The sequence below is a fragment of the Oryzias latipes genome, chromosome 6 (genome assembly GCF_053564925.1).
Source record: "Oryzias latipes strain Hd-rR chromosome 6, Olatipes_Hd-rR_3.1".
Classification (NCBI taxonomy): domain Eukaryota; kingdom Metazoa; phylum Chordata; class Actinopteri; order Beloniformes; family Adrianichthyidae; genus Oryzias; species Oryzias latipes.
Genome location: NC_136242.1, coordinates 28,172,509 through 28,195,837, shown reverse-complemented (window position 1 = coordinate 28,195,837; position 23,329 = coordinate 28,172,509). Strand labels below are relative to the sequence as shown.

General features: G+C 42.3%; 1 protein-coding gene across 3 annotated transcripts in view; it reads left to right on the top strand.

The window, feature by feature from the left end:
* The window catches only part of st3gal2 (ST3 beta-galactoside alpha-2,3-sialyltransferase 2), a 61,335-nt gene that overhangs the window by 19,355 nt on the left and 18,651 nt on the right, over window positions 1–23,329 (top strand). For 2 of the 3 annotated variants that reach the window (XM_078948175.1, XM_023955375.2), the window contains one exon: window positions 17,227–19,026. In XM_078948175.1, coding sequence (XP_078804301.1) covers window positions 18,616–19,026 — 411 coding nt within the window. In that variant the 5' untranslated portion in view covers window positions 17,227–18,615. Of the gene's footprint in view, window positions 1–17,226; window positions 19,027–23,329 lie in introns of those variants that run through there. The other variant, NM_001122904.1, reaches the window with a different exon arrangement.

The window sequence follows — 23,329 nt, the reverse complement described above, 5'->3', positions numbered from 1 at the left end:
AAACAAAGTTAAGCAATTGGGTGAAGTGGAGTTTATTTTTGCAAACTTGTAGCCCAGTCAGAGGAAAATTGTAGGGTTTCAACCTTGGAAAAAATAATTAATACTAAGCACGTAAAAAAAACAAAAAAGAAAAGAAAAAAAGAAGAAGAGTTGTATAGTTAAACAACATTCAACAACTCTAATGGTTTAAGGATTAGGAGGACAGGCCTGCAGCATAGTTTTGGAGACATATTTTTTAAAAGTAATCTTTGTCTAAAAGTCTACCCCTAACCAAAGTAATACTGACAGACCTACAGTGATAGCAAGCACTCTGCAAACTCAAAGCTTCAATTTGAAAAGCTGCTATGACACACCAAGGCAAAGGCCACCTAACTCATCTTCCATTTGACTTTCATCCAGAGAAAGTTTTTGCATTAATGTTGAAAAGCATTAGGAAAGTGTACAGTAACTAAAGTCCATTGTTTTGAGTGGAAAAACACATTTTTAACTTTAACTTTGATAGAGCCACAAAAAAGCATAGCGAAACATGGGGGAGAAATAAAAGGAAAAGAAGAAAAGTAGGAGGGACAGGATGACAGACAGAGAAAAAAAGCTAGGACATAAAAATGAAAGCAAGGAATCCTCTATATATGCACAGAAGTTGCATGAGGCTTAGCAGGATGCGTCATAAGTAAGTAACACAAAAGATTATCAGAGGTTTTAGTTTGTTTCCATCTGTCTATACTTTTGTAAAACTGAATCCAAACATCAAATCTTACTAAGCAAATTTCCGGCAAAACCAAAAAAAAGTTAAAGAATATTTTTCTAAATCCACAATGTATCATAATCTAAAAATAGACATTTATTTGAAGCATAATCCTTAATTAAGCCACTTTAGAACCCTGCTTTATGAGTAATAAGGATAATCATAGATCCTGCATGCAGCACAGGCAAAGAGAAAGATGGAATAAAAGAATAATCTCTTTCCGTAGGCTAAAGATGAAGAGTTTCTATGGTTACTGCAGCCCAGTTAAAAAATGGAGTCTTTTTTTTATAAAGTTTATACAAATGGACACAATAAAAACATTTACTTTTATTCCTATTCATCATATAGCTTTCTCTTTGTACCTTTCATCTTTCAAAATATTTGTTTTCATGCGGTTCTGGATGTCAGATAACCAGAAACTGATACAGGTACTAAGAAGAATTTGGTTTTCTTTTGAAAGATAAATATTTCAAAGGCCACTGTGTTCAAACTCCTTCAATTTCACATCCAGCAGTAGCCAGAATTATAGACAGAACTTGAAGATGAACAACACAAAGGCAGTTTTTAATAGCAATTTATACAATATTCCTACTACATAGAACAACTGCAAAGAATGATTTAATATATGTTGATTTATCGAGGAGAAATAAAAAAAAACAAAATGACAGTGCCACTGCTTCTTAAACATGTTTTTTCTCTGCATTGAAAAGTGAAATTTGTATATTAGTTGGCATCGGTTTATGGGTTTTTTTAGCAAAGCTCTCCAGACTTAGTTACTGAGGACTTTGCAGAGTTTTATCCTGCAGATGCATCAACTTTTTATGGCTGAGTGCTTTACGTAGTTTAAATGATCAATCTTTTTGTATCCATCTCTTCCTTATCCCTACTCAGGCCCTGAGTCACATAACTTGAAACTGTCACTGATAGAATCAGTTTTCTGTAGTTTCATTTGTTTTTTAGGACAAAAAATACTTAGAATTGTAGTCAGGCAGGGCTTTTGCAGTGCTTTACTCTCTCTGATTTGAGTCAGAAGTGTTCCTTGGAACTTGTGTTTTTAAATGTTCCAAAAACGTTTTTGTTAAAAAAATTGAAAGTGATTTTCATACAGCCAGCATCATATAGCACAACTGTAGTCCAGGTTTGTGTGTCAAACGTGTGTTTTGCTAAATGTAAGAAGGACTTATTATTTGTTCTTTTCTTTGCATTACATCAGGCTTAGTATAACCCAACTGAATGTTTTTTTGTCATCATCACTTGCTTATTAGCAAATGTCAGAAAGATTTTTTTCTCGTTGTTGTTTCAAAACACAAATTATAAATTGAACCGAAACAAAACCATGACCCAAAAATTGAGGTTTAAACCGAATGAATGGGAGGAGCTGATTTGCATATTAAAAAAGAAAAAACACAACAGCTGCCATCTTCCATTTCCAAGTGACGAATAAGAGCAGGTAAAGTTTGGAAATAATTTGTTTGTTTTTCCCATGCAGATGGTGTATTTGCATAGATTGCAGCTGGGCACTGGCTCTGCCCAGCACAGCTAAAGTTCAAATGTGAAAGGTATAGGAGGGTTAAAGAAAGCAAGGGTGGAATCGCTGAACTAAAACATCTAAAAACACGGAAAAAGGAAAATGACGGCAATCTATTGCTTTAGAGTCGTTGCATAGGGGTTAGTTAAAATATACTGATAAACACACTGGATGAGACGGCAAAGGCATGAGAGAAAGGAAAATATCGAGCACCTGTTGAAACTGGTAACGGAGGAAAGCAGAGGAGGAGTGGGGTGGGAGAAATGAGGAGAGTGAGAGTGTGTCACTGCTGCAATCACGGCATCCATGCGAGGAGATGAGCGAAAACCAACGATGCAAGACAGTCTGACGAGTTAATGAGAGGTGGGAAATGTGCTGGCAGACAGCAACCGACAAGTATTTACAGAAAAGAATTGACCAGGGTTAGAAGTTCTGACTTTGTGTAAAAAAAAACATCAAATACTGTACAGTCATGTCATAATTTATTTTTTATTGGCTTATTGATTTTTTTAAAGGTCAAATAATGATTTATTGTATCGTAGTCTGTCTAACAGAGGTGTCAACCAAGCCTTGAGGGCTGGCCTCCTGCTGGTTTTCCAGAAATCACGCCTTATTACCTGGATCAGGTGTGTTTAGCCAATAAGAAGCTTTAATGGCAGTGTTATGTAAAGGAGGCACTATATTCCTCGGACTGGGACTTCTACATCCGCGTCAGGACTCCGATAAGAGAGCACAGGACAAGATGAGCTTTTTAAGCATTTATCTTCAGTTTTTTCGTCTCATACAGAGTTCACAGCCTTGCCGCATGAAATCTGCCTGCTCCCCTCCCTCCCTCCGTTTTCTTCTTAGGACCCCGCTCGTCCACGTACATGCCTGAACAAAATGTACTAAACAGAGAGTAAATTACAGCAGTGCCTGAACAAAATATCTAAAACAGGTGGGAATTTACAACAGCCGCCCCCAGAATAGCAGGCTATTATGAAAACAGGTAAATTCACCGAACAGAACAAAGTCTCTGAACGAACTACTCAGCTTCCGGAATAGCTGGCAACTGGACAAGACGTGCTACAGGCCGTACATATGTCTTGTCTCGTACTCTGACCTCAGCTGAACGTATATGTCCATCAGCACTTGGAATAACTTTGACGACTCGGCCGATTGGCCAGTGGGCTCTAGGGAGCTGCGGGTCAACGATCATCACGACTGAATTTAGCTGAAGATCTTCAGTTGGTCTCTTCCACTTGTGACGCACTTGCAGAGAGGGTAGGTAATTCCTCAGGAATTGTGTCCAGAAGTGATCAGCCATCATCTGACAGTGACGCCACCGTCTCTTGGTGAGTGTGTCAGCTGCGTAGGTGACTTGTGGTAGGGAGGCATCTCGCCGCCCCATCAGCAGCATATTGGGAGTCACTGGGTCTGGATCAGCAACCTCTGATGACGCGTATCCCAAAGGCTTAGCATTGAGGATCCCCTCCACTTCTATAAGTAGTGTCAGTAGAACGTCCTCACCAAGGGGTTGATTTTCCGACACTACTTGTAGAGCCTTTTTAACTGACTGTATCTCACGCTCCCAGGCACCACCGAAATGAGGAGCTGCAGGTGGGTTAAATTGGAACTTGATTCGTTTCTGCGAAAGCCTGTCCTGGATCTCTGGCATCATAGCTGCATAAGCTTCAGACAGTTCTCTTTCTGCACCTCGAAAGTTCGTTGCTTGATCCGAAAGAATCTCTGATGGGGTTCCTCTGCGTGCGATGAACCTTCTTATTGCTAATAAGAATGCATCTGTATCAAGGCCATTCAGTAGATCCAAGTGAACGCATGGGGTAGTTAGGCATTTAAAGATGATCCCCCAACGCTTCTCTGTGCTACGGCCTATCTTCACAGTGAACGGACCAAAGCAGTCCACCCCTGTTGAGAAGAATGGAGGTTTTAGGAGTCGCAGTCGTGCAGGGGGAAGGTCTGCCATTATTGGGACAGTTGACTTTCCTTTCCACCTTCTGCATTCTACACAGGTTCTTTGGAACTTTTTGATGGCTTGTCGTCCACGCAGAATCCAGTAGTAGCGCCTGATTTCTGCGAACACTCTATCAGTTCCTGGGTGGAGCAGGCGTGCATCAGCATCTTTGATAATAAGTTTGGTTATATCATGACTGGGGTCCAACACAACTGGATATATTTCATCGATGCATGAGGAGTCACTCCAGCTGAGGCGTCCTCCCACACGGATAAGACCTGATTCAGAGTCCATTTCTGGGGCCAATGTGCTCAATGTGCTGCTTGGTGGTACTGGTCTGCCAGCTTTAAGGCATTTCACTTCTTCAGTAAAGCACTCCATTTGGCTTGTTCTCAGAAGCAGGTTTTCTGCTTCACCAGCTCTCTCTTGAGACTGCTCACCATCTCCAGCCGCCCCGTGAAGTAATTGCTGAGTGGCGTTGATTAAATCAATCCAGTTGTCAAATTGTGTTATTTCTGGTGTTTGTGGATCCTGGATTTTCTGGATAAGACCACAGAATACGTGCTGCTTGATCTCTGTGGTGTCCTCTGGTGCAGTGGAGGCTGGACATACTGGCCATTGATCTTCTGAACTGCGCAGAAAAGATGGTCCGTCAATCCATCGACTTGGAGCTGCTATCTCAGCCAGAGTTCTTCCTCTTGTGAGGTCGTCAGCTGGATTATTAAGGGTGTCCACGTAGCGCCATGTGTGGCCCGCTGTCAGGTCTTGGATTTCTGAGACCCTGGTCCCGACGAAGACTTTGAATCGACGTGTTTCGGATGTAAGCCAGGTCAGAACTGTGGTGGAATCTGTCCAGAGGAAAGTCTGGATGATCTTAACAGTATGCTCTCGGTGGATCAGGGAAGACAGCTGAGCACCTGTTAAGGCTGCGCATAGCTCTAAGGCTAGCATAGATTGCTGGCGCTTCGGAGCCACTCTGGACCTTGCCATCACGAAGGCAACATGGGTGGTGTCATCATATCTCAAAGTGAAGTATGCTACAGATCCATACGCCTGCTCGGAAGCATCGCAGAAAACATGAAGAGTGTATTCGGTCGAATCTGTTGCTGCCTTCGGTGGTGCATAGGTTCTTCGTATGGTTATGTTAGCCACACAGGGGAGTTCACTCTCCCAGCTGGACCAGGCTTCAGCCACATCAGGTGGAAGATTTGGATCATCCCAGCTTCCCCACCTTGACCCAGAGTTTCTGGACTAGAATCTTGGCTCGAGTTGTATATGGGATGATGACACCAATAGGGTCATACTGGCGAGCTAGCACTTTATATATGTAACGGAGTGTTGGAGTCTCGTCTTTACTCGGCCTGGTGCGGTAGCAAAGGTGGTCTGAAGGGCAGTGCCATTGTAGTCCCAGAGCAGGTTCCTGAGGGTCTGTGCGTTCTTCAGACAGCCACAGATCAGTGTTGTCTGATCGAGCTGAAGAGGGCAGATGAGAGACAACCGCTCGGATGTTACTTGCCCACTGCCTGATCTCAAACCCTCCTGAAGCCAGACACTTCCTCATTTCATCCACAAGCTTCTTAGCAGACTCAACCGTAGGGAGACTTTGTAGGCAGTTATCCACATAGAATGACTTCTCAATGGATGGAAGGATGTCTATGCCGTCTTTAGTTTGCTCTCTCCCATGTTTCTGGAGGGCAAATATCGCACAGCATGGACTGCAGGTGGTACCAAACGGTAGTACACGCCATTGGTAGATATCAGGTGGCTCTTCTCGTCTCAGGTTCCTCCATATGAATCTCAGCAATGGTCTATCTTCGGGGAGTAGACAGACTTGGTGGAACATTGCCTTGATGTCTCCACTGATCGCGACAGCATGTTGTCGGAAACGTAGAAGGACCCCAACGAGGGATGGTCCCAGAGTTGGACCCGGCAGTAGCTGATCATTTAAAGAGAGTCCGTTAGAGACGAAGGAACAGTCGACCAGGCGAGCCTTGTTGTTATGTCTAACGAGGTGATGAGGAATAAACCAGGATTCCTCAGAGGCGTTCACTTCCTCTTCACTGAGCTTTGTGACACACCCTCCAGTAATGAGCTTGTTCATTTCTGCCTCATATTCTGTGGGTAGTTTAGGGTCCCTCATTAGACGACATTCCGTATTGCGGAGAAGCGGTAGAACAATTTCAAATGATGACTTTAGCTTTGGTGCATTCTTAGCTCTAATTAGTGGTGTGGCGTAGCGAAGTGTGTCACCAACCTTTAGTCTCTGGGTCCGTTCCTCCAGGATGCTCACTGCTTGTTGATCTAGTCTGGATCGGATGGCTTGCTGCTCGTTCTTAAATGGAAGCACGTCTAGCTGCCATAGGCGTTCGACATGTTGGTAAATATCATCTGAAGGTGTTTTGAGTGATGTAAAGAAGCAGGACGTGGTTGAGCATGACATACCATCTGGGCCTTGGAGTGTCCATCCCAGTGCTGTACAGACTGCTGCGGGTCCGCCTTTTACACCGAACCGGACTGGCTCTTTGGCAGTGATGAGGTGGCTGTGGTTGGCTCCAATAAGCACAAGGGGCTGAACCTTATTGAAACTCGGCAGCGGCAGTCCCTTTAAGTGGCAATAGCGCTTCTGGAGCACTGCTGTGGGATAACTTTGTTCGGTCAGAGTGAGTTGACTTGCTGTGTATGCACATTTAATCAGATAGCGCTCGGTTGGGCGTTCCAGTGGTGATACGTGGAAGTTTACTGACTCACCAGTCAGGCGGGCAACGTCCTGGCGGATGGTACGCAGGGATAATGACTCGCTCTCACCTCTAAGGCCAATGCTTCTGGTCGCTGCCGGTAGCAGCATGGTGCGTTCAGCTCCATCATCCAGGAAATGCGTAGGTCTGAAGAGATCTTTCCTTGTGGCTGATGATGATGGGCACAACCTTAAGGTAGACTTTACTGCATTGCGTGGGTTTGGCAAGGATAACCTGGTCTTTTGGTGTGATGAGATACACTCTGGAACTCACTTGGTTCACCTCGTGAAGAACAGTAAGATGGACGTCTGAACATTTGCTACATGGCTTTTTTAGCTTGCAGGAACCCTCCTGGTGATTGGTCCGGCCACAGTTGTAGCATCGCTTGCCCTTATCTAACCACATCTTTATTTCTTCTGATGACCGTTGGGGGATGACCGGACACTGAGATAAGTAGTGGTCTGGATTTTTACAAAACAGACACATTTTCTTAGATTTTGGTTGCTTAGAAGGTCCCCATTGTGACATCTGCCTTTTCTCACTGTCTTCACTTGATGTTTTGTCAGACCCGTGATACACTGAGATGAGTTGGCTCCTAGGTTTTAATGGTAATGGTTGTTTCTCCTTTCTGAATGGTGGGTGCCCATCAGCACGGTGACGCTGAACCATCTTTGCTGAGAGCCTCTGGGCTTCAGCTTTAACTTTGAGCCAGTCTGAAAGATCCCTTAGGTTATAAGGGTTCAGGCAGTTTTTGTTGAGATGGCCCTGAGTTTGCAGATGCTCCACAAAGCTGTCTCTGTACTGCTTGGGAAGTTTGCTGATTATTCGATCCACATGGCCAGTTGACATCAGCTCAGTTCCATTTGGACCCTCCAGGGATGTTAGCATTCCCACCAAGAGGTGGACCCTTAGTGCAAAACTCTGGAAAGCCTTAGAGTGTCCAGGCTTGAGGTCGGGAGCATTTAAGATGGCCGCAATCTCACTTTGGGTGAGTTGGTGAGGCTGCCCGTACTGACGTTGTAATGCTTGCATAGCAGCAGTATATGGGTGTGGATAATGCCTGCAGGATTGTGCTATGAGCTTTGCTTCGTCTAGAACCAGATGCTCCATCAGAACCCTGTATTTATAGTGCTCTGAGAGATCTGTATGGGGGGTGAGTAGATGATCTAGGGCCATTTTCAGATCGGTAAACTCTATTTCGCTGTCATTAATCAGTTTTGGCATTTCAGGGACCGGGACAGGCTGACGGAACGGAGTAGGTGTTTGCAACAGCTGGGGTGAGCTGTACTGTGGCTGAAAACCTCGCTGAGCATACGGATCTACTGTAGGGAGATGTGAATTCATGTTATGTGCAGCGGGCACTACTTGATGGCTGTAGTTGACCGGCTGATGGAACTCAGGTTGGGGAACAAATTGTTGAGTTTGTGATTGATACGTTGCCTGTGGGGCTGGAGCTGACAGGTTGATAGGGGGTGACAGGAGCTCATGTCTTTGGGGTACAGCTCTCATGTGCTGAGCGGCCTGGCATTCTGGTTGTGAGGAGTAAACTGGTTGATTGTTCACTGTTTGAGTCATAGGAATAGCAGTGACGAGGTTGTGATCTCTGTAAAGAGGTGCAGCTGTGGCGTACAGAGAAGGCTGAGGTTGGCTCACCATTTGTGCTGGTTGTGATGGCTGGTAGTTCTGCAGCTGGTATATTTGCTGTCCGGTAGAAACAGGGAAAGGCTGGACCTTAGGCTGCGGCTGGGTAGCTGTTGTGGCGACCTGTGGTATGGGCAGCGTCGCTCCATAGGTCCTGAGTTGACTAGCAGGAGGCACACGGGGAACTGGTTGAGCAGTAGACCCTGCAGGGTGAGCTGACAGATTTTGATGTGAGGACTGAGTGAATGCTGGGATGCCACTTTGGGTCATACTCACAGGTGATGATGTGTTCAGCTGCAGCTGGTGAGATGATTCATATGTTGATAGTCTCTTGCCTCCTTGCATCCATGTCTGTGTGATGAGGGAAGTCGGTTGTGGTAACGCATCATTTACTTGTGCTGGGATTGGCTGACCATAGGCTCTGATCGGTGGTAGAGAGGCCAAAGTTGCTGGAAGCGACTGGGTTAGTGTATAATCTAATGCTTGTCTTGAATATGTCACAGCTGCTCCTACTTGAGTTTGCAACGTTGTGCTTATGAGGCCTGTTTGTGGTGTCATTAAGAGTGGACTACTGTTCTGAGATGAGAAACTCTGATTTAGAGGGGTTAGGTGCTGAACCCCACTCATCACAGGGGACATGGGCTGGGGTGAATAGTCAGAAGGAGAAGCTGGACTGAGAAACGACGTTGGTTGAGGACCTTGTAGCATGAGGTCGCTCGGAATGAAACTGGGCCCTGTGATATTATGGACACTTTTTTCCTGGGGAGATGATGTTCTGAACTCACTGCATATTGTTAGCAAACCAGGTGATAAGCTTGCATGCTTTGTGCCACTCCACTGGTTCTCCCTATCGGCTGCTCCGGGAAAAGGGGGGCAGGAGCGTGGCCTAACTGCTCCGAACAGCCGGTCCTCCTTAGCAATAATTTGGGTTTGCAAATTGGGTGACTGCAGCTGCTGAGCAGCGACACGCTCTCTGACGTCCTGGTGTAGGGCAGCATAAGGCTGGAGGGACTGTGGCAGACTGACCTGGTAGCTTTGCAGACATGCGGGGAGTTGACGCCGTCGTGAGGCATGCTGCGCTTCATTCACGTTCATCGCTGCTCCGTTTCTGTCCATGCTGATGCGGGTGAGAAAATCCGGCTCGAAGGACCAAAATGTTATGTAAAGGAGGCACTATATTCCTCGGACTGGGACTTCTACATCCGCGTCAGGACTCCGATAAGAGAGCACAGGACAAGATGAGCTTTTTAAGCATTTATCTTCAGTTTTTTCGTCTCATACAGAGTTCACAGCCTTGGCGCATGAAACCTGCCTGCTCCCCTCCCTCCCTCCGTTTTCTTCTTAGGACCCCGCTCGTCCACGTACATGCCTGAACAAAATGTACTAAACAGAGAGTAAAATTACAGCAGTGCCTGAACAAAATATCTAAAACAGGTGGGAATTTACAACAGGCAGGTTGATTGGAAAACATGTTGGATAGCGGCCCTCGAGGCCTGGATTCTGACACCCTTGATCTAATACATCATACAGCTTTTAATGACCTTAGCAGCCAGGCAGATTTGTAATTTGCTACCAAAGTTCAGATCTTTACAACTGGGGAGTTGATTCCCAATTCCTAAGGTCAGATGTTCTGCCTCTTTTTTAAAAGGTATTTCTGTAAATGTCATCTAGAACTCCAAGATCTAAAAAGCAGGATGGATGGAAGGTGAACAATACTAGAAATAACCCTAAACGAAGCATCACATTTCATGAATTTGTCAATGTTTGTCATTTTTCAAGGACCAAATTTACACATGCATAAATGTACTGAATAAACAAAAATAATTAAAATAAAAAACACTGAATCAATCACCATTTGACCTTGATTCCCTTGAAAGAAGTGAGGAATCTAAGGAAGCACTATGACAAGAAAACACCTTACAAGGAAGAATCAGTCCAAGTACAATAATAAGACACAAATAAACATTTGCAAGAACAAAATGAGTATCTTTAGACCTTCACAACTGCAGCCAAGTCTCTTCTACCCCCTTTTTATTGCCCCTTGGACTTGTTGCTTCTCCCATACCTAAACCAGGTAATAAGTAGATGCGGTAGAGACATCTGAAAAATAATTAGAACTTTCCCACTGTCCCTTGTGATGTGCTCAAAGCATTGTGGGAATCAATTAAAGCAACCACAACACAACAGAGTGGCCATGTAGTGATGATGGCAGTTTAAACTTGACTACAGAGGAAGAGGAGGAGAAAGGAGAGCAACGTGGAGGAGGAAGATTCCATTTAGCTTTATACAGTTGCCAAAGAGACGAAGAAGAGGGGCAATCCAAAGTCCAACTCAACAGGGAGAGTAGGGTGTATTGGTTCAATATGAGTGAAGGCAGCAGTGACAGATGCTTTTCTTATCTCAGAATAATGGCCTGTTGCTACACCCCCTTTAAGCTTCTTGGACCGCTAAGTTAGTAGCTCAGCGCTCAAAAGCTAACAAAGACCAAACAATAAAATGTATCTGGAAAGTTTTCTCAGGGAGAAAAGAGCCAGAGAGGAAAAACCAAAGAAGAACTTTTGACTTCAAAGAAAAAAAAAGCTGCTGTTTACAGTCAGCTGCTCGCTTGCCTAATAAACTGACTTTTGAATGCTTCACACACGCAAACAACAAAGATACAGACACGGTGGATTCATGCTCATAATTATATTTAGAAAAATTCCAGTTTTACGGTAGTTGTGTCGTTTTATTTTTCTTCTTTTCTTCAACGGATGCGGCTGAAGTTAGCTTCTAGTCAAAGATATCGTGCCATACAGTGTACAACATCGCATCATGCCGGAAGCTTCTTATCCCAGACTGTGAGGTCTCTGAATGAAACAAAAAGATGAGGAATGTACCACACTGGGCTGCACTTAGAGTTGCACTTTCACTGCTGCAGTTGGCTGAGCTGCCAACTAATTTATTTACTTTTTATAGCCTTTTATATAATTGGTTTTAACTAGAATATATAATTAGAAACAAGTGTTTCTAATTTATTCATTTGTGCTTTTTATCTGTGTCTTAGTGTTTCTTGTCATGTGTGTGGGGAGCCCTGCAGTTGTTGTTCCAATAGAATATAACCATTACAAATCAGGAGCAACGGGGAGGGGAACAGGGGGCGGGGTCCCTCCATGCCAACAGTCCCAACCATTGAATGTATAATATATAACTGAACAAATCACCTGTGATGTCACCCATAGAAAATGCCCTGCTTCCAGTTTCAACCAAATTAAGCCAATTCAGACCCAATTCAGTCCGTCGCCATGTTGGAACCGGTGATTAGCCTTTATTTGCCTGTCTACATTTCTAAAGCAACCACTTTCTCCCAAAAAAAAAAATTTGGATTAGTAGTAACATGTTAATAAAAGGTGGTATAGCAAAAATGGTCATTCTGATGAACATAATGACTGAGTAACAGCCGTTTATTTCTCTATAGATATCTATTGGATTTTGGCTTTTTGGGACCAGCAACTCTCAGCTCAGAGGTGATTTCTAATGAACCACTGCCGCTCAGCAGAAGCCATGTCTAGAAAACAACAGCTTTTCATTTTTTTTTTGACTAAAAACAGCATCATCATATTAAAATACCACTGGGAACTCTTTCACAGTGAATCAAAAGATGATCGGAGTGTGCCTTTAAAGATTTTTGCCACGTTTGTCCTAATGAAAAAAAGTTTAAAAACTCTGAAATGTATCATGCATGTGGAATAAAGTTGTTTATACCATGGTCCGGGTGAATACTCGATTCTGATTGGCTGCTGGGTGTGCATTAAAACCTGATAACCGCATGGTGAAAAAAGAAGTTCCGGTCACCTAGCTTAAATGTTTCGTATCACTGCGCCGGCTTCTTTTAAACAACCTTTTGCTTCATCATTTGGACAAAAACAAGCAGTAAGAGGTGAACTTTCTCTGTGAACTGATGCTTTATTCAACCAATCGGAAAGATCAGCATATATATATATATATATATCGCCGAATCTTGACTGCAGCGGTGATGCGAAGCAATGCGAAGCAATGCGTCGCAACACGTAACAGCTTTTTGTGAGAAAAGCGATCCAAATCGGAAAAAAAACAAGAATTAAGGACTAAAAACGTGTTAATATTTATTGCTTTTGTAAGTGACCATTGTATAAGCAGGTTAATGGCCTTCGAAGTGTGCGTTATTACTTTTTGACGAACTTCGTGGAAGCAACCGTCCGACGCGAAGGCTTCCACGGCGTGCCATAAAAAGTAATAACGCACACTTCGTCGGCCATTAACCCTTACATAAAACATTACTTTTTTGATCATCCTAGCCAGGATAAGATGGTTAACATGTAAGCTTGTCATTTATACCGCTTCATCTTAACCAACCTGTGCATTTATTTCAAACTTCCTGCCCTTGAAAATAAGCCTTAAAAACTGGGGACATCTCCAAACTCTTAAAGTCTCTGTTGTGTCCTGACTTTTCCTACACCTCTGAAGCCTGTGGTCTGTGTTTCCTAGTTTTGTAAAACTGTGCAAGATTTAGTTTTCAAGCACTTAGCAGCATGCAGAGCGAGACCCTGGAGAACCACTGCGTACATGGCCATAATTACCAGTTTTATAACGAAAAAAGTAGCTTAAATTTAACACAATTACAGGTACACCCACCATGGACACAAACAGGCAATGTGGGGGAGGCGACAGCCAGTTTAGAGAGTGGTACAAACTGTGCAGCAGTAAAACTGAAAATGGCTTCCAGGTATTTAAATTTATGAACACCTGAGCATGTTATTTTGGTAGAAACATGCCACCTCAGAGCTGCTGAGCGCTGTGCACCTCGCAGCATCAATACATTATGGATTAACTGAGTGCAGGCAGGAGGAGTTTTCATCAACGTGTGAAGGTGTGCACGTGTTTGGAGAAATGTTGTCTCATTAGACAAATGATTTCTGTCTAATCTGCTGCCATGCTGACCAACAAATACAGTCAAAATACCCTGACAGCTGTTTTTACTAACAGCTGCCTTACTTACAACATCTGCCTTTCCTTCCTCCAGAGTGAGTCATGATACAACAAAGACTGTGATGCCATCTTTTCATATTAAATCAGAAAGGGTAGACGCCAGAGTCATGCCTAAATTGATTGTGTTCCCCAGCCTAAATGATAAACGGGATAAGTCAGGAGGTCAATGAACAATATCTGAAAACTGAATTGAAATGAAATCTTAAGCATGAGGGCGGAACTACTGACAGCGACGCATTATATTGGACTTTTTTCTGTAAAATAAGAATTCAGGCATCGAGACTGGATGTCCTTGTTCTTCAGCACTGATTAGCTGGGTCAAGGTTGGAGGCTTTGGATTAGTTGCTGGGCTGCCATGGCAATGCTTCTAATAGAGTAATAGAAAAGACTAACTACTGGGTAAATGTTGGCACTTTCATGGTGTGAAACAGAGATAGGCTGTCTTCTGTGTAATCGGTATTCATACTTTAACCCTCTGAGACCTAATGCGCCCACTAATGGAACCGTTGCATCACATCTAAAGCTTAAAGTTTTGCGTTCTTCTAAGCTGTGTGTCCTTTTATCTTTAAAAATATCTTAGACAGGGAATAAAGCATGAAGCACAAAACCAAGTGGAAACAGTGTTAGAAATTTTACTGAATAAAAGTCATGGGTCCTCCAATAGCATAATAATCCCAAACTCAAAGCTAATAGTTGGACTATTCTGAAGTGACCTGTGATGATCTATGATCTAAATCCAATTGAACATCTGTGGAGGAGGTTGAAATACGCCATTCGGAGAAGGCAGAAGCAACTTACACATAAGGAGTGGACCAAAATATCTGCTGAAGAAGTTAAGATGCCCACCAAAACTGGATAACCCATAGTTAAAGACCCGCTCTGAGGAAAATGACATGTTCTAGTGGCATTTAGTGGGATTTCTCTGATGATGGAGGACATTTATAAAAAAAAAATTGAACCTAAAATTTGATTTCTGAGTATCTTTATTTAAATTGTTGTGAATCAGGAGCAGATGATACAATTTCGTTGATAAAAGAGCTTATTTGTGACGTAGAAAATGCAATGGGTGACTCCCTCTTCCGCTCCATTCTGATTTTCATGGCAGCAGGTTCGAAAGTGTACGGCTGGATAGCTTCAATATTCTTCCCCATTTTTGTTGCACCGCTAATGTGAGATTAGGGGTGTGAGGGGCTGTAAGATAGCGGGAGAGTGTGTAAACAAAAGGATGATGGAAAACAAGCGCAGACTTATTCCCCGACAACAATCCCTCCCCAACTCAAATTTCGAATGAGCTACCTCCTGCCGCTCTCCAGAAACTATGTCCTAGAAAACGACACAGATTTTTAAAATTGTGGCTAAAAATTGCATAACCAAAATTAAAAGACCACTGGAAACACTGTGAAAATAGATCTAAAGATGATCAGAGTATAGGACTTAAAACTGACAATGGGAATATAATTATCAGGAAACTTACATGCTAGTCCATTATTGGATTCATTTCAGACAACGATGCGAACATTTGGAAACTTCTAGGGGTGTGTTTTTTGTAAACATGGCAGCACCAACAGTCATTAGCCTTGTTAATTTGGGGACTAATATGTCTGCAAGATCAGCTCCTCTAGCTTTTTTTTTTTTGCATTTGCGTCTCCTTTAGAGACACTTATATAATATTAATAAATAATCATAAAAATGTAATTGCTTGTGTTATTATAATTTAAAAACAACATAACCTTTGTATTGCCACAATGATTTATCTATTTATTTATTCATTCTTGTGTGCTCAAATGAAGCATCCGAGTCTCTTCTTTGTCTACATTTTACAGCCAGGCAATAAGACCAGCTTGTGTGTTTGTAACACGATGCAAAGAAGAAATAATATAATAAATATGTGTCTTATGAAAGCCAATTGCTCTAATTTATTTCACAGAATTCCAGAAATCATCTTAAGTTTCTGATCTATTTTAAAAACAAAGTTGTACAGGTTTTTGCTTCGTCTGTATGGGTTTGATGAAGTATTTGTGCCGCATTTTTTAGGTCGTTTCCTTTGTATCAACTAAGTTATAGATGTAATTAAAAACTGGTAAATTCACTATGACATAAAATTTTAGATTTTTTAAATGTTCAAAATAATTGAACCTTTTTGAAACTATGTATCTTTACTTCAGTAAACAATATCAGCTAATTCGGTTAACCTTTTTTTTTGCATTGGAATTACCTTTGTGTCCTTAATAATGCAGACAGATTCAATTCCTTTGAAGTTAACACAAAATAGTGATTTAATGACAGCATGCTGGAAGTGCACTGAATTCAAGACACAAACTGACTTTGTTGGTACATCTTGCAGGCAGCACCATCAGTCTATTCAATCATACATATTCGAGCTTGTAAAGCCATGTTATCTCTCTTTACTTATCAGTGCAGATTGGCGACCATCCCCTGATCCTTAAAGCTGCATTTTTTCCTGACATAAAAATTGGAAGCTTATGAGAATCTCCTTGTGACATAAAAGCTTCAGACAAAATCCTTCACTTTGATTTTTTTTTTTTTTGTTGATTTGTAATGTTTTCTGAAGCAGCCTTCGACATAAAGAGGAGTAAATTTAGCAGTTTTTAGGCAGATTGTATTATCATTTTCGGATCTGGGAAATAGGATTTTTGATTGAGAGCCTGGGATGAAATGTGGCATTAAATGTAATGATCTTCTGCTGTGAAGTTTTGCACCTGGACATCGTAACACTGTGGGTTGTGCGTTTGCTTTCCACAGATAAAACTCGCAGCAACAACCAACAGGAAAAACAACCACAGATTATAGGAGATTTGATGGAGTTCAGGTTTTTTTGCTTCGTCTTCCACCTGGACTCCTTCAGTCTGTTAAGCATTTTCTTATCATGATTGAGACATTTTTTTGAATGTATACAGTACAAATTAGTTTTGGAGATAAATGCAGGGAAGCAGACAGAGATTGGGCACGTTGAGAGGAGAGACAGTAATTATGTTGGTAAAAGAATGCTGAGGTTGAAGCTACCAGAAAAGATGAAGACCAATGGGGAGGTTTATGGATGTAGACAAGGAGGACATGAGGGTGGCGTGGGAGATGAGGATGCAGAGGAGCGGATTAAATGGAGGCAGATTGTGGCGCCCCCTAAGGGAAGCAGCAGAAAGACAAAAAAGATTCATTGGCAAACACTGAAGCAGAACAGGAGGAAGATTTTTCCCCCTAGTGTTTCTGCAAATGCAAAGGATGGGTGTTATTTTAAAAAAAAAATGTGAAAATTGTTCAGATATCAAAATGAAACTATGGCATGATGGCAAATGAAGAAAGGCTCACTCTGTGCCAACAGTTCCGCTGACAACTCGGAGGTGAATTTCTGATTACGGTAACTACTGCCGCTCTGCAGAAACTATGTCCTAGTAAACAACACCGTTTTTTGATTTGGGCTAAAAACGTCATAATCATAATTAAAAGACCACTGGGAACGCTTTGGAAGTAAAGCAAAAGATGATGGGAGTGGGACTTTAAGAAAACAGAGATGGAAAAGGACACAAGGAGTGATGGTGATGTTGTTGAAACTAACAGAATTTAACGTGTTTTACTCTTTCTTCTTTGCTTGTCTGCACAGGTTTTCAACAGACGGGAGGTCCTGACACAAAAGGTCATCAACTGGACTGTCCTGCACACACGTGGCATCAAACAAAAGCGGTAAAAATGAGTTGTTGGTGTGCGCAGGTGAATCACATGGACATGGGCCGTGTCGACAGCTGGTGTAAAGTGGGCTCTGCAGGCGTCCTTCCCTCGGATTACATTTTAATGGATTAGAACTAAACAGCAATCAATAAAGCGCCAACACGCCCATACATCTGCATGCCGACGCAGCTGGACAACACAATTAAATTAGTGCATCTGGCACACAGTGTCAAACCCTACAAGCACACACACTGTGGACTGAAGGACAGATGCTACTCCCTCACCCTTCTTTTCATCATCCTCTCAAAGCCAGCTGCAAAGAAGATTTGGGACTGACGAGTTCTGTCCCTTTTTCTCCCATCTTGAACCCCATGCTCCTAGCTCCTTCAACCTTGGTCTTCAATAAACTTTTGTCTTTCATGGAATGATTGCCGCTTCAGACAAAGGAAAAAGATGAAGGTCAATTAAAGTTTGGCTCCAGCTTTGGATGAATTTTTCCTCTGCAGGCATCTATCTGCATGTTTTAGAGTCTTTGTCAACATCAAGAAAGTTGCTTTTTTTTTTTAAATCTTCAGAAACTTTTTGTTTGAGGAAAGTTGGAGGAAAAACTGACAAAAGTTCTCCCAACTTAGCTTCACTACTTTTTATACAAACATCTCCCAGTGACGCAATGGACTGGAACAGGTGCAAAACTGTTTTTGTGGAGGAAGGCTGAAGCTGTGATGCACCACCCTTCAGGACAGACCTCCTCCCCCCTCCCGCTCCTCCTCCTGTCTTCCCTCCCTCTCTCTGCTGCCCTCCACTGATCTGCCAGCCTTCCTCAGCTCCGGCGCTTCAGTGCAGAGAGGAGCAGGCGAGCTCAGTGCTCGCACAGATGGCAGAGGAGACAGAGCATTCGTTGAATTCCACCAAAGCTTTCGGTCATTAGGAGCAGGTATAGATGGGCGTGAAAACAACAGCGGAAAATTTCTAGGCGGTGGGGGAAAAAAGCCCCTGGAAGGAAGGAGAAGACTTCAGAAGCAGGGAGAGATCACAGCTGTAAGAAAGTCTTTGTCCGGCTCCGTTTGTCTGCAGCTTTGAGGGTCAGCTGTCTTTGTGGAAGTCTCCCCATTTACGCCGACAAGGATCTGGTGGTTGCTGAGAATCATTCAAAAAAGGAGGAGGTGCTGGACTTGGGACAGTGGCAGGCCCAAGAGTGGGGACATGGCCGTGGGGGGGCCGTATTCCGACCTCCGCGCTCCAACGGGACAGAGGTTGGAGCTGGGGGTTCTGGAGCTTGGGTCAACCCAGGGGAGTTCTCCGACTGTCAGAGCTCAGACCCTGGATGAGCGGGGGTGTGGTCATGGGTGGAGGTAGCACGGAAAGAGGTGGAGGAGCAGAAAAGGGGGGCAAGACCAGATGTTCCCGTAGACTCTGGGTTCTCTTCGGGATGCTGGCTCTCGTCTTTCTCACCTCGCTGTTCTTCTCCGTCTCACTTCGTGGGGGCGTCAGCCTTAACTACCTGGAGCCGCCTGGGTGGGAGGAGGCAAGGCGGGTCAAGTTGGTCCCCAATTATGTGGGTGCACACCGGCTGTCTATGTCTGATGGACCGCTGCAGAAAACATGTGCATGTCCTCGATGTGTGGGAGACCCCGGGGTCTCCGACTGGTTCGACGAGAACTACGACCCAGATATCTCTCCTGTTTGGACCAAAGACAACATCCAGCTGCCCTCAGATGTCTACTACTGGTGGGTGGTAAGTAAAAGTATTCAGTGTTTCCCCTTCAATTATCAAGGTAGCTTCACACATATGTATGTGCTAATGGGTTCTAATAGTTTAGTCCACACTGGAATACTATGTCAGCCTCATGAGGCACTTGTGTGTAACAACACATCGGACATCAGCTTCTGAAATACACTCTGACAGAGAACTGCACAATGTTAGAACAAACTTCGGAGACTGGTAAATTGTTTAACACTGTTAATCTGAAGCAGTTATTTTGCAAAAGAGTTCCGTCACACAGAAATAAAACTAGATTCTGCACACGACTGTCAAAAACTAAACAAACAAAAGAGGATCCTAGCCTTTTTTAGAGGCAACACAGTGAATTTAAACAACTGCCCACAGGCACAAATCTTGGACTCGACTTAGTCTTGCTAAAATATTATGTGTGACCATCTGAGCCAAACTAAACTAATTTAGGGATCCATTTTCAACAACTATAATCTAATTAATTTTACCCGTATTAAGGAAATTCCTGCCTCGGTGAAGAGTAGAAATAAAGCTTGACATTTATTAATTGCAAGCCAGGAATAAGCTGAGAAAATAAAAGTGTGCTTTAGGGGTGTAACAATTCGTTTTGACAACGATTCAATTCACATCATAATTTGTGGTTGGCGATACGATTCATAGTCAACATTGGTTCTCTTTGAACAACCCGATTTGATCCAATCCACTGACCTAACTATCCACTGATCCACTGATCTAAGATCGATCCTTCATCCCAGTATATCCTTGTATTTCTTGCAAGATAATCAAGTATGAATTAAATATATGTACAAACAAATAAATAAACACAAATTAATGTCCAAATCTATTCCCATTTTAGTTTACTAAAGTTCAGCCCACTGATGTTTTTCCACATCCAAAGAATCCAAAGGGAACATTCTAGTACACAGTATATGATCACACGTCTTTGCTGAAATTCAAAGTGTTTCCTCACATTGGACTGGAATGATGGACTGATCAGTTTATGCATTTATGCTGCCATCACTTGTGTTGCTTGCTGTGATGAATTTCGTCCTTTTTAAGTTCTAGTAAAATAAACATACCATGTCTCAGTCCAAATGGTATTTTCCAATATTGATTATAATCATGTCAGGAACTGGTGGTGGAGGACCCAAAATGTAGGAGACCAGGATTGATGACAGGAAATAAAACATTTAATTAGCAAACTAAAACATGACAAAAATATGAGGAGAAACAAAACTGTGACACAACAGAGCAGATGACCTGACAAGGATGAACAGCAACCAAGACACTTAAATAGGCTGAGGGTCATTAACTGAACTGAAGACAGCTGTGGATCGTGAACCTGAAACTTGAGTGACTGACAAGAGGGAAACCAAAAACATGACAAAGAAAACCAAACCACTGAATCCTTACAAATCAATGTATTTCATTTTGAGATGATGATGTTTTATTGGTATGAGGTTGATTCAGTTATCAACTTGGCTTAGACAGATTGATCTGGTTGAATCACTGGAATGTAAATTGATTAATGAAAAATATGAATTAATGAAATGGTGAAACAGCTGTCCAGAAATAATTATAGAACATCAACAAATAAAAAATTCTAAAATAATTTAATGAATATTTTACCCTGTTGTTGCCATACCTACCTAGGTTGATAATTGAATGTTTTCAGAAACTATGTACTTAAACCCAGGCTAGGAGTTAAGTAGTTATCATTGATATCATTTTTCTGTGTGCAAACACCAACTGCACAAACGCTGGAAGCAGAGCAAACAGCGAGCAGCACTCCATCCAAAGATAAGAAAATCTTCTTACCGGCTTCTGCAAAGCTCACTGATTAACAGGTTTTATCATGTTTGCTACCAGCTGAGTAGTGCACATAATCCTACGTAAAACTATTACAGACCAAACATGCAACATAAAACGTGCAAACCTGTGAGCCATTCAAATGCCATTAGTGGTGCTTCCAAACTAGTGGTCATTAATTTGAGCTGAACCAATTAACTCTTAGTCTTAGTCACGCTTTACATGCAGACATCTGATGAGTTCTCTGCACGTTAGATTTACACCGTTTGTTAATCTAAAGCTCCTTTTCAGTCTCGTGACAAACGCCCTCAACTGCATTAAGCTGTAGTCTTGGTCCTCTTCTGTCTATAAAAAAAGTTTCAACGCACTTTTGTTCACATTTTATCTTGACATCAGTTTTTGTCTATACGCCTTGATAAAATGTTTTGTTATCTTTTGAAGACCTACTCCGATCATCTTTTGAGCTGTTTTCAAAATTATGCCCAGTGTTTTTTATTATTATTATTATTTTTAGCCAAAAAAACCCTGTGTCGTTTTCTGTGACATCCTCCTCTAACCTCCGAGTTGTTGGCAGGTATGTTGGTTAGGAGCAACCCCGCTCACCCCTCCCGACCCCATAACGGAAGTCTCTGTTCACACGTTTTCCTGCTAGCTTACAGCCCCTCACAACCCCGCCTAACATTAGCGGTGCAAATGAAAGGACAAGCAACATCCAGCCGTAGAGTTGAGAGCCAGATGCCACTTCAGACGAGGAAAACAAAGACGTGCAAGTGGATGCAGAGCAGTACGCTTGTGGCCTGCCAGGCATGTTTTCTACGTCACACATAAGCTCTTCTCAAACTGCATGTTTTTGTCTGCCCCTGATTCACAATAATTTAAATAAAGAGATATTCGGAAATGCAATTAAAAGCTTAATTTTCTCTCTATATGTCCTCCATCATCAGAAAAATGCAACAAGAACATGTAAAAAACACCCATATGACCATTTTCATCATACGAGGACTTTAAAGACTACAAGAAATTGCAAACCTACTTTTAAACACGCCACTATAATGAACAAGCCAAAGACAGAAGCGAACCAAAAGGCTTTTTATAATCTTATGGTTCCAAAAGCTTCTTATTAAAAGGTTGCATTAACACTACAGTCCCATAAAATCAGTTTGAATGGGCAGAAAATGTTTAAATTGCTCATACTAGTAATTTTTTGTCTTCTGCCATACGTGCCATTATCAGGATGCGGGGATGTGTATGAACAAAATGTGGGGTTCAGTACCCATCGGTGGGCAGAGCAGAAATCGAACCTGCAATACTATAATCAGACATTGCACTACCGCTACAGGGGGCTGCAAATAATTTCACACCTTTGTTTGTTTTTTTCAAACTGTCTGGGAAAAAAAATGTTTCCAACCTGCTCACTTGAGGGCAGTATTGCTTGACCAAGATGGATTAAAAAAAAAGCATGAAGAAGAAAACCAGCGAGTCTGTATCTTCCTATTACATCTAGTTTACACGGTTCGATACTTTCCTTTCTCCCGTTTTGTGCTTCGGGCTGTTTTTATTATCGCAACGCTTTACGCTTGTGTGAGTCACTCCCTTCCACACTTTGGTCCTGCCAGTTTAAAAAAGACCCTCAATGTGATGTTGAATCAGTTCAAACAGCACCGTTATAACATTTTTCCCAGTGAAATTAACATTACGTTAACGTTAAGGACACGATGGGATGAAATCTCTTTCTGCAAAAAACATCTGCAGTAATCTGGAGACAAAAATAGGTATATAAAAGTGATTTAAATGAAACGAAAAATACTTGATTCATTATGTAGATTTTTTTTAGAATCTCTTATTTTCAAAATATGTATTTTATTTTAAACCCTGGCAAATTAGCTTCAACAATGTTAATTAAGACAAAACATTTATAGCATTGTAGAATGGGCAGTCAGGCCAGCACTACAAATATTTTTTCCAGTTTCTGGAGCACCATCAGGCATCTATTTATAATCATGACATATAGGGGGCAGCTTGATACATGAAAGGAGTAACCTAATTAGGCTACTAACTTAGCACGGGTGACCTAAACACCAATTCCTTTTTTTCTACATGACTCTTGATAGCTAAAGAGAAGCAGTCATGAACTGGGTTTAGATGGATGAACTTGAAATTCAGTGATAAATCAACAACCTGCATCACACCAGGAGAAACTACTAGAACCTTGGTTTGGTGCAATACAAATAAAATGGCAATAGAAGCAACAAATATCCAGGAGCATTGAAGATATGAACTTCATGTCAGATAAAGCAGCAGGAAAATCATAAATTATTATAACAGCGTAAGATGTGCATTTCATTTAGAACGATGGCCTGTTCAGGATAGACAGATCAATAAAGGAGACAGTCTGGATCTCAGTCTCAGTCTGGCAGACAGATGAGCTGCAGGATCCAAGTTACAGGGGGTATTGATGCTGAGAAGAACACAAAGACGGAACATTGTGCTTTCTTGG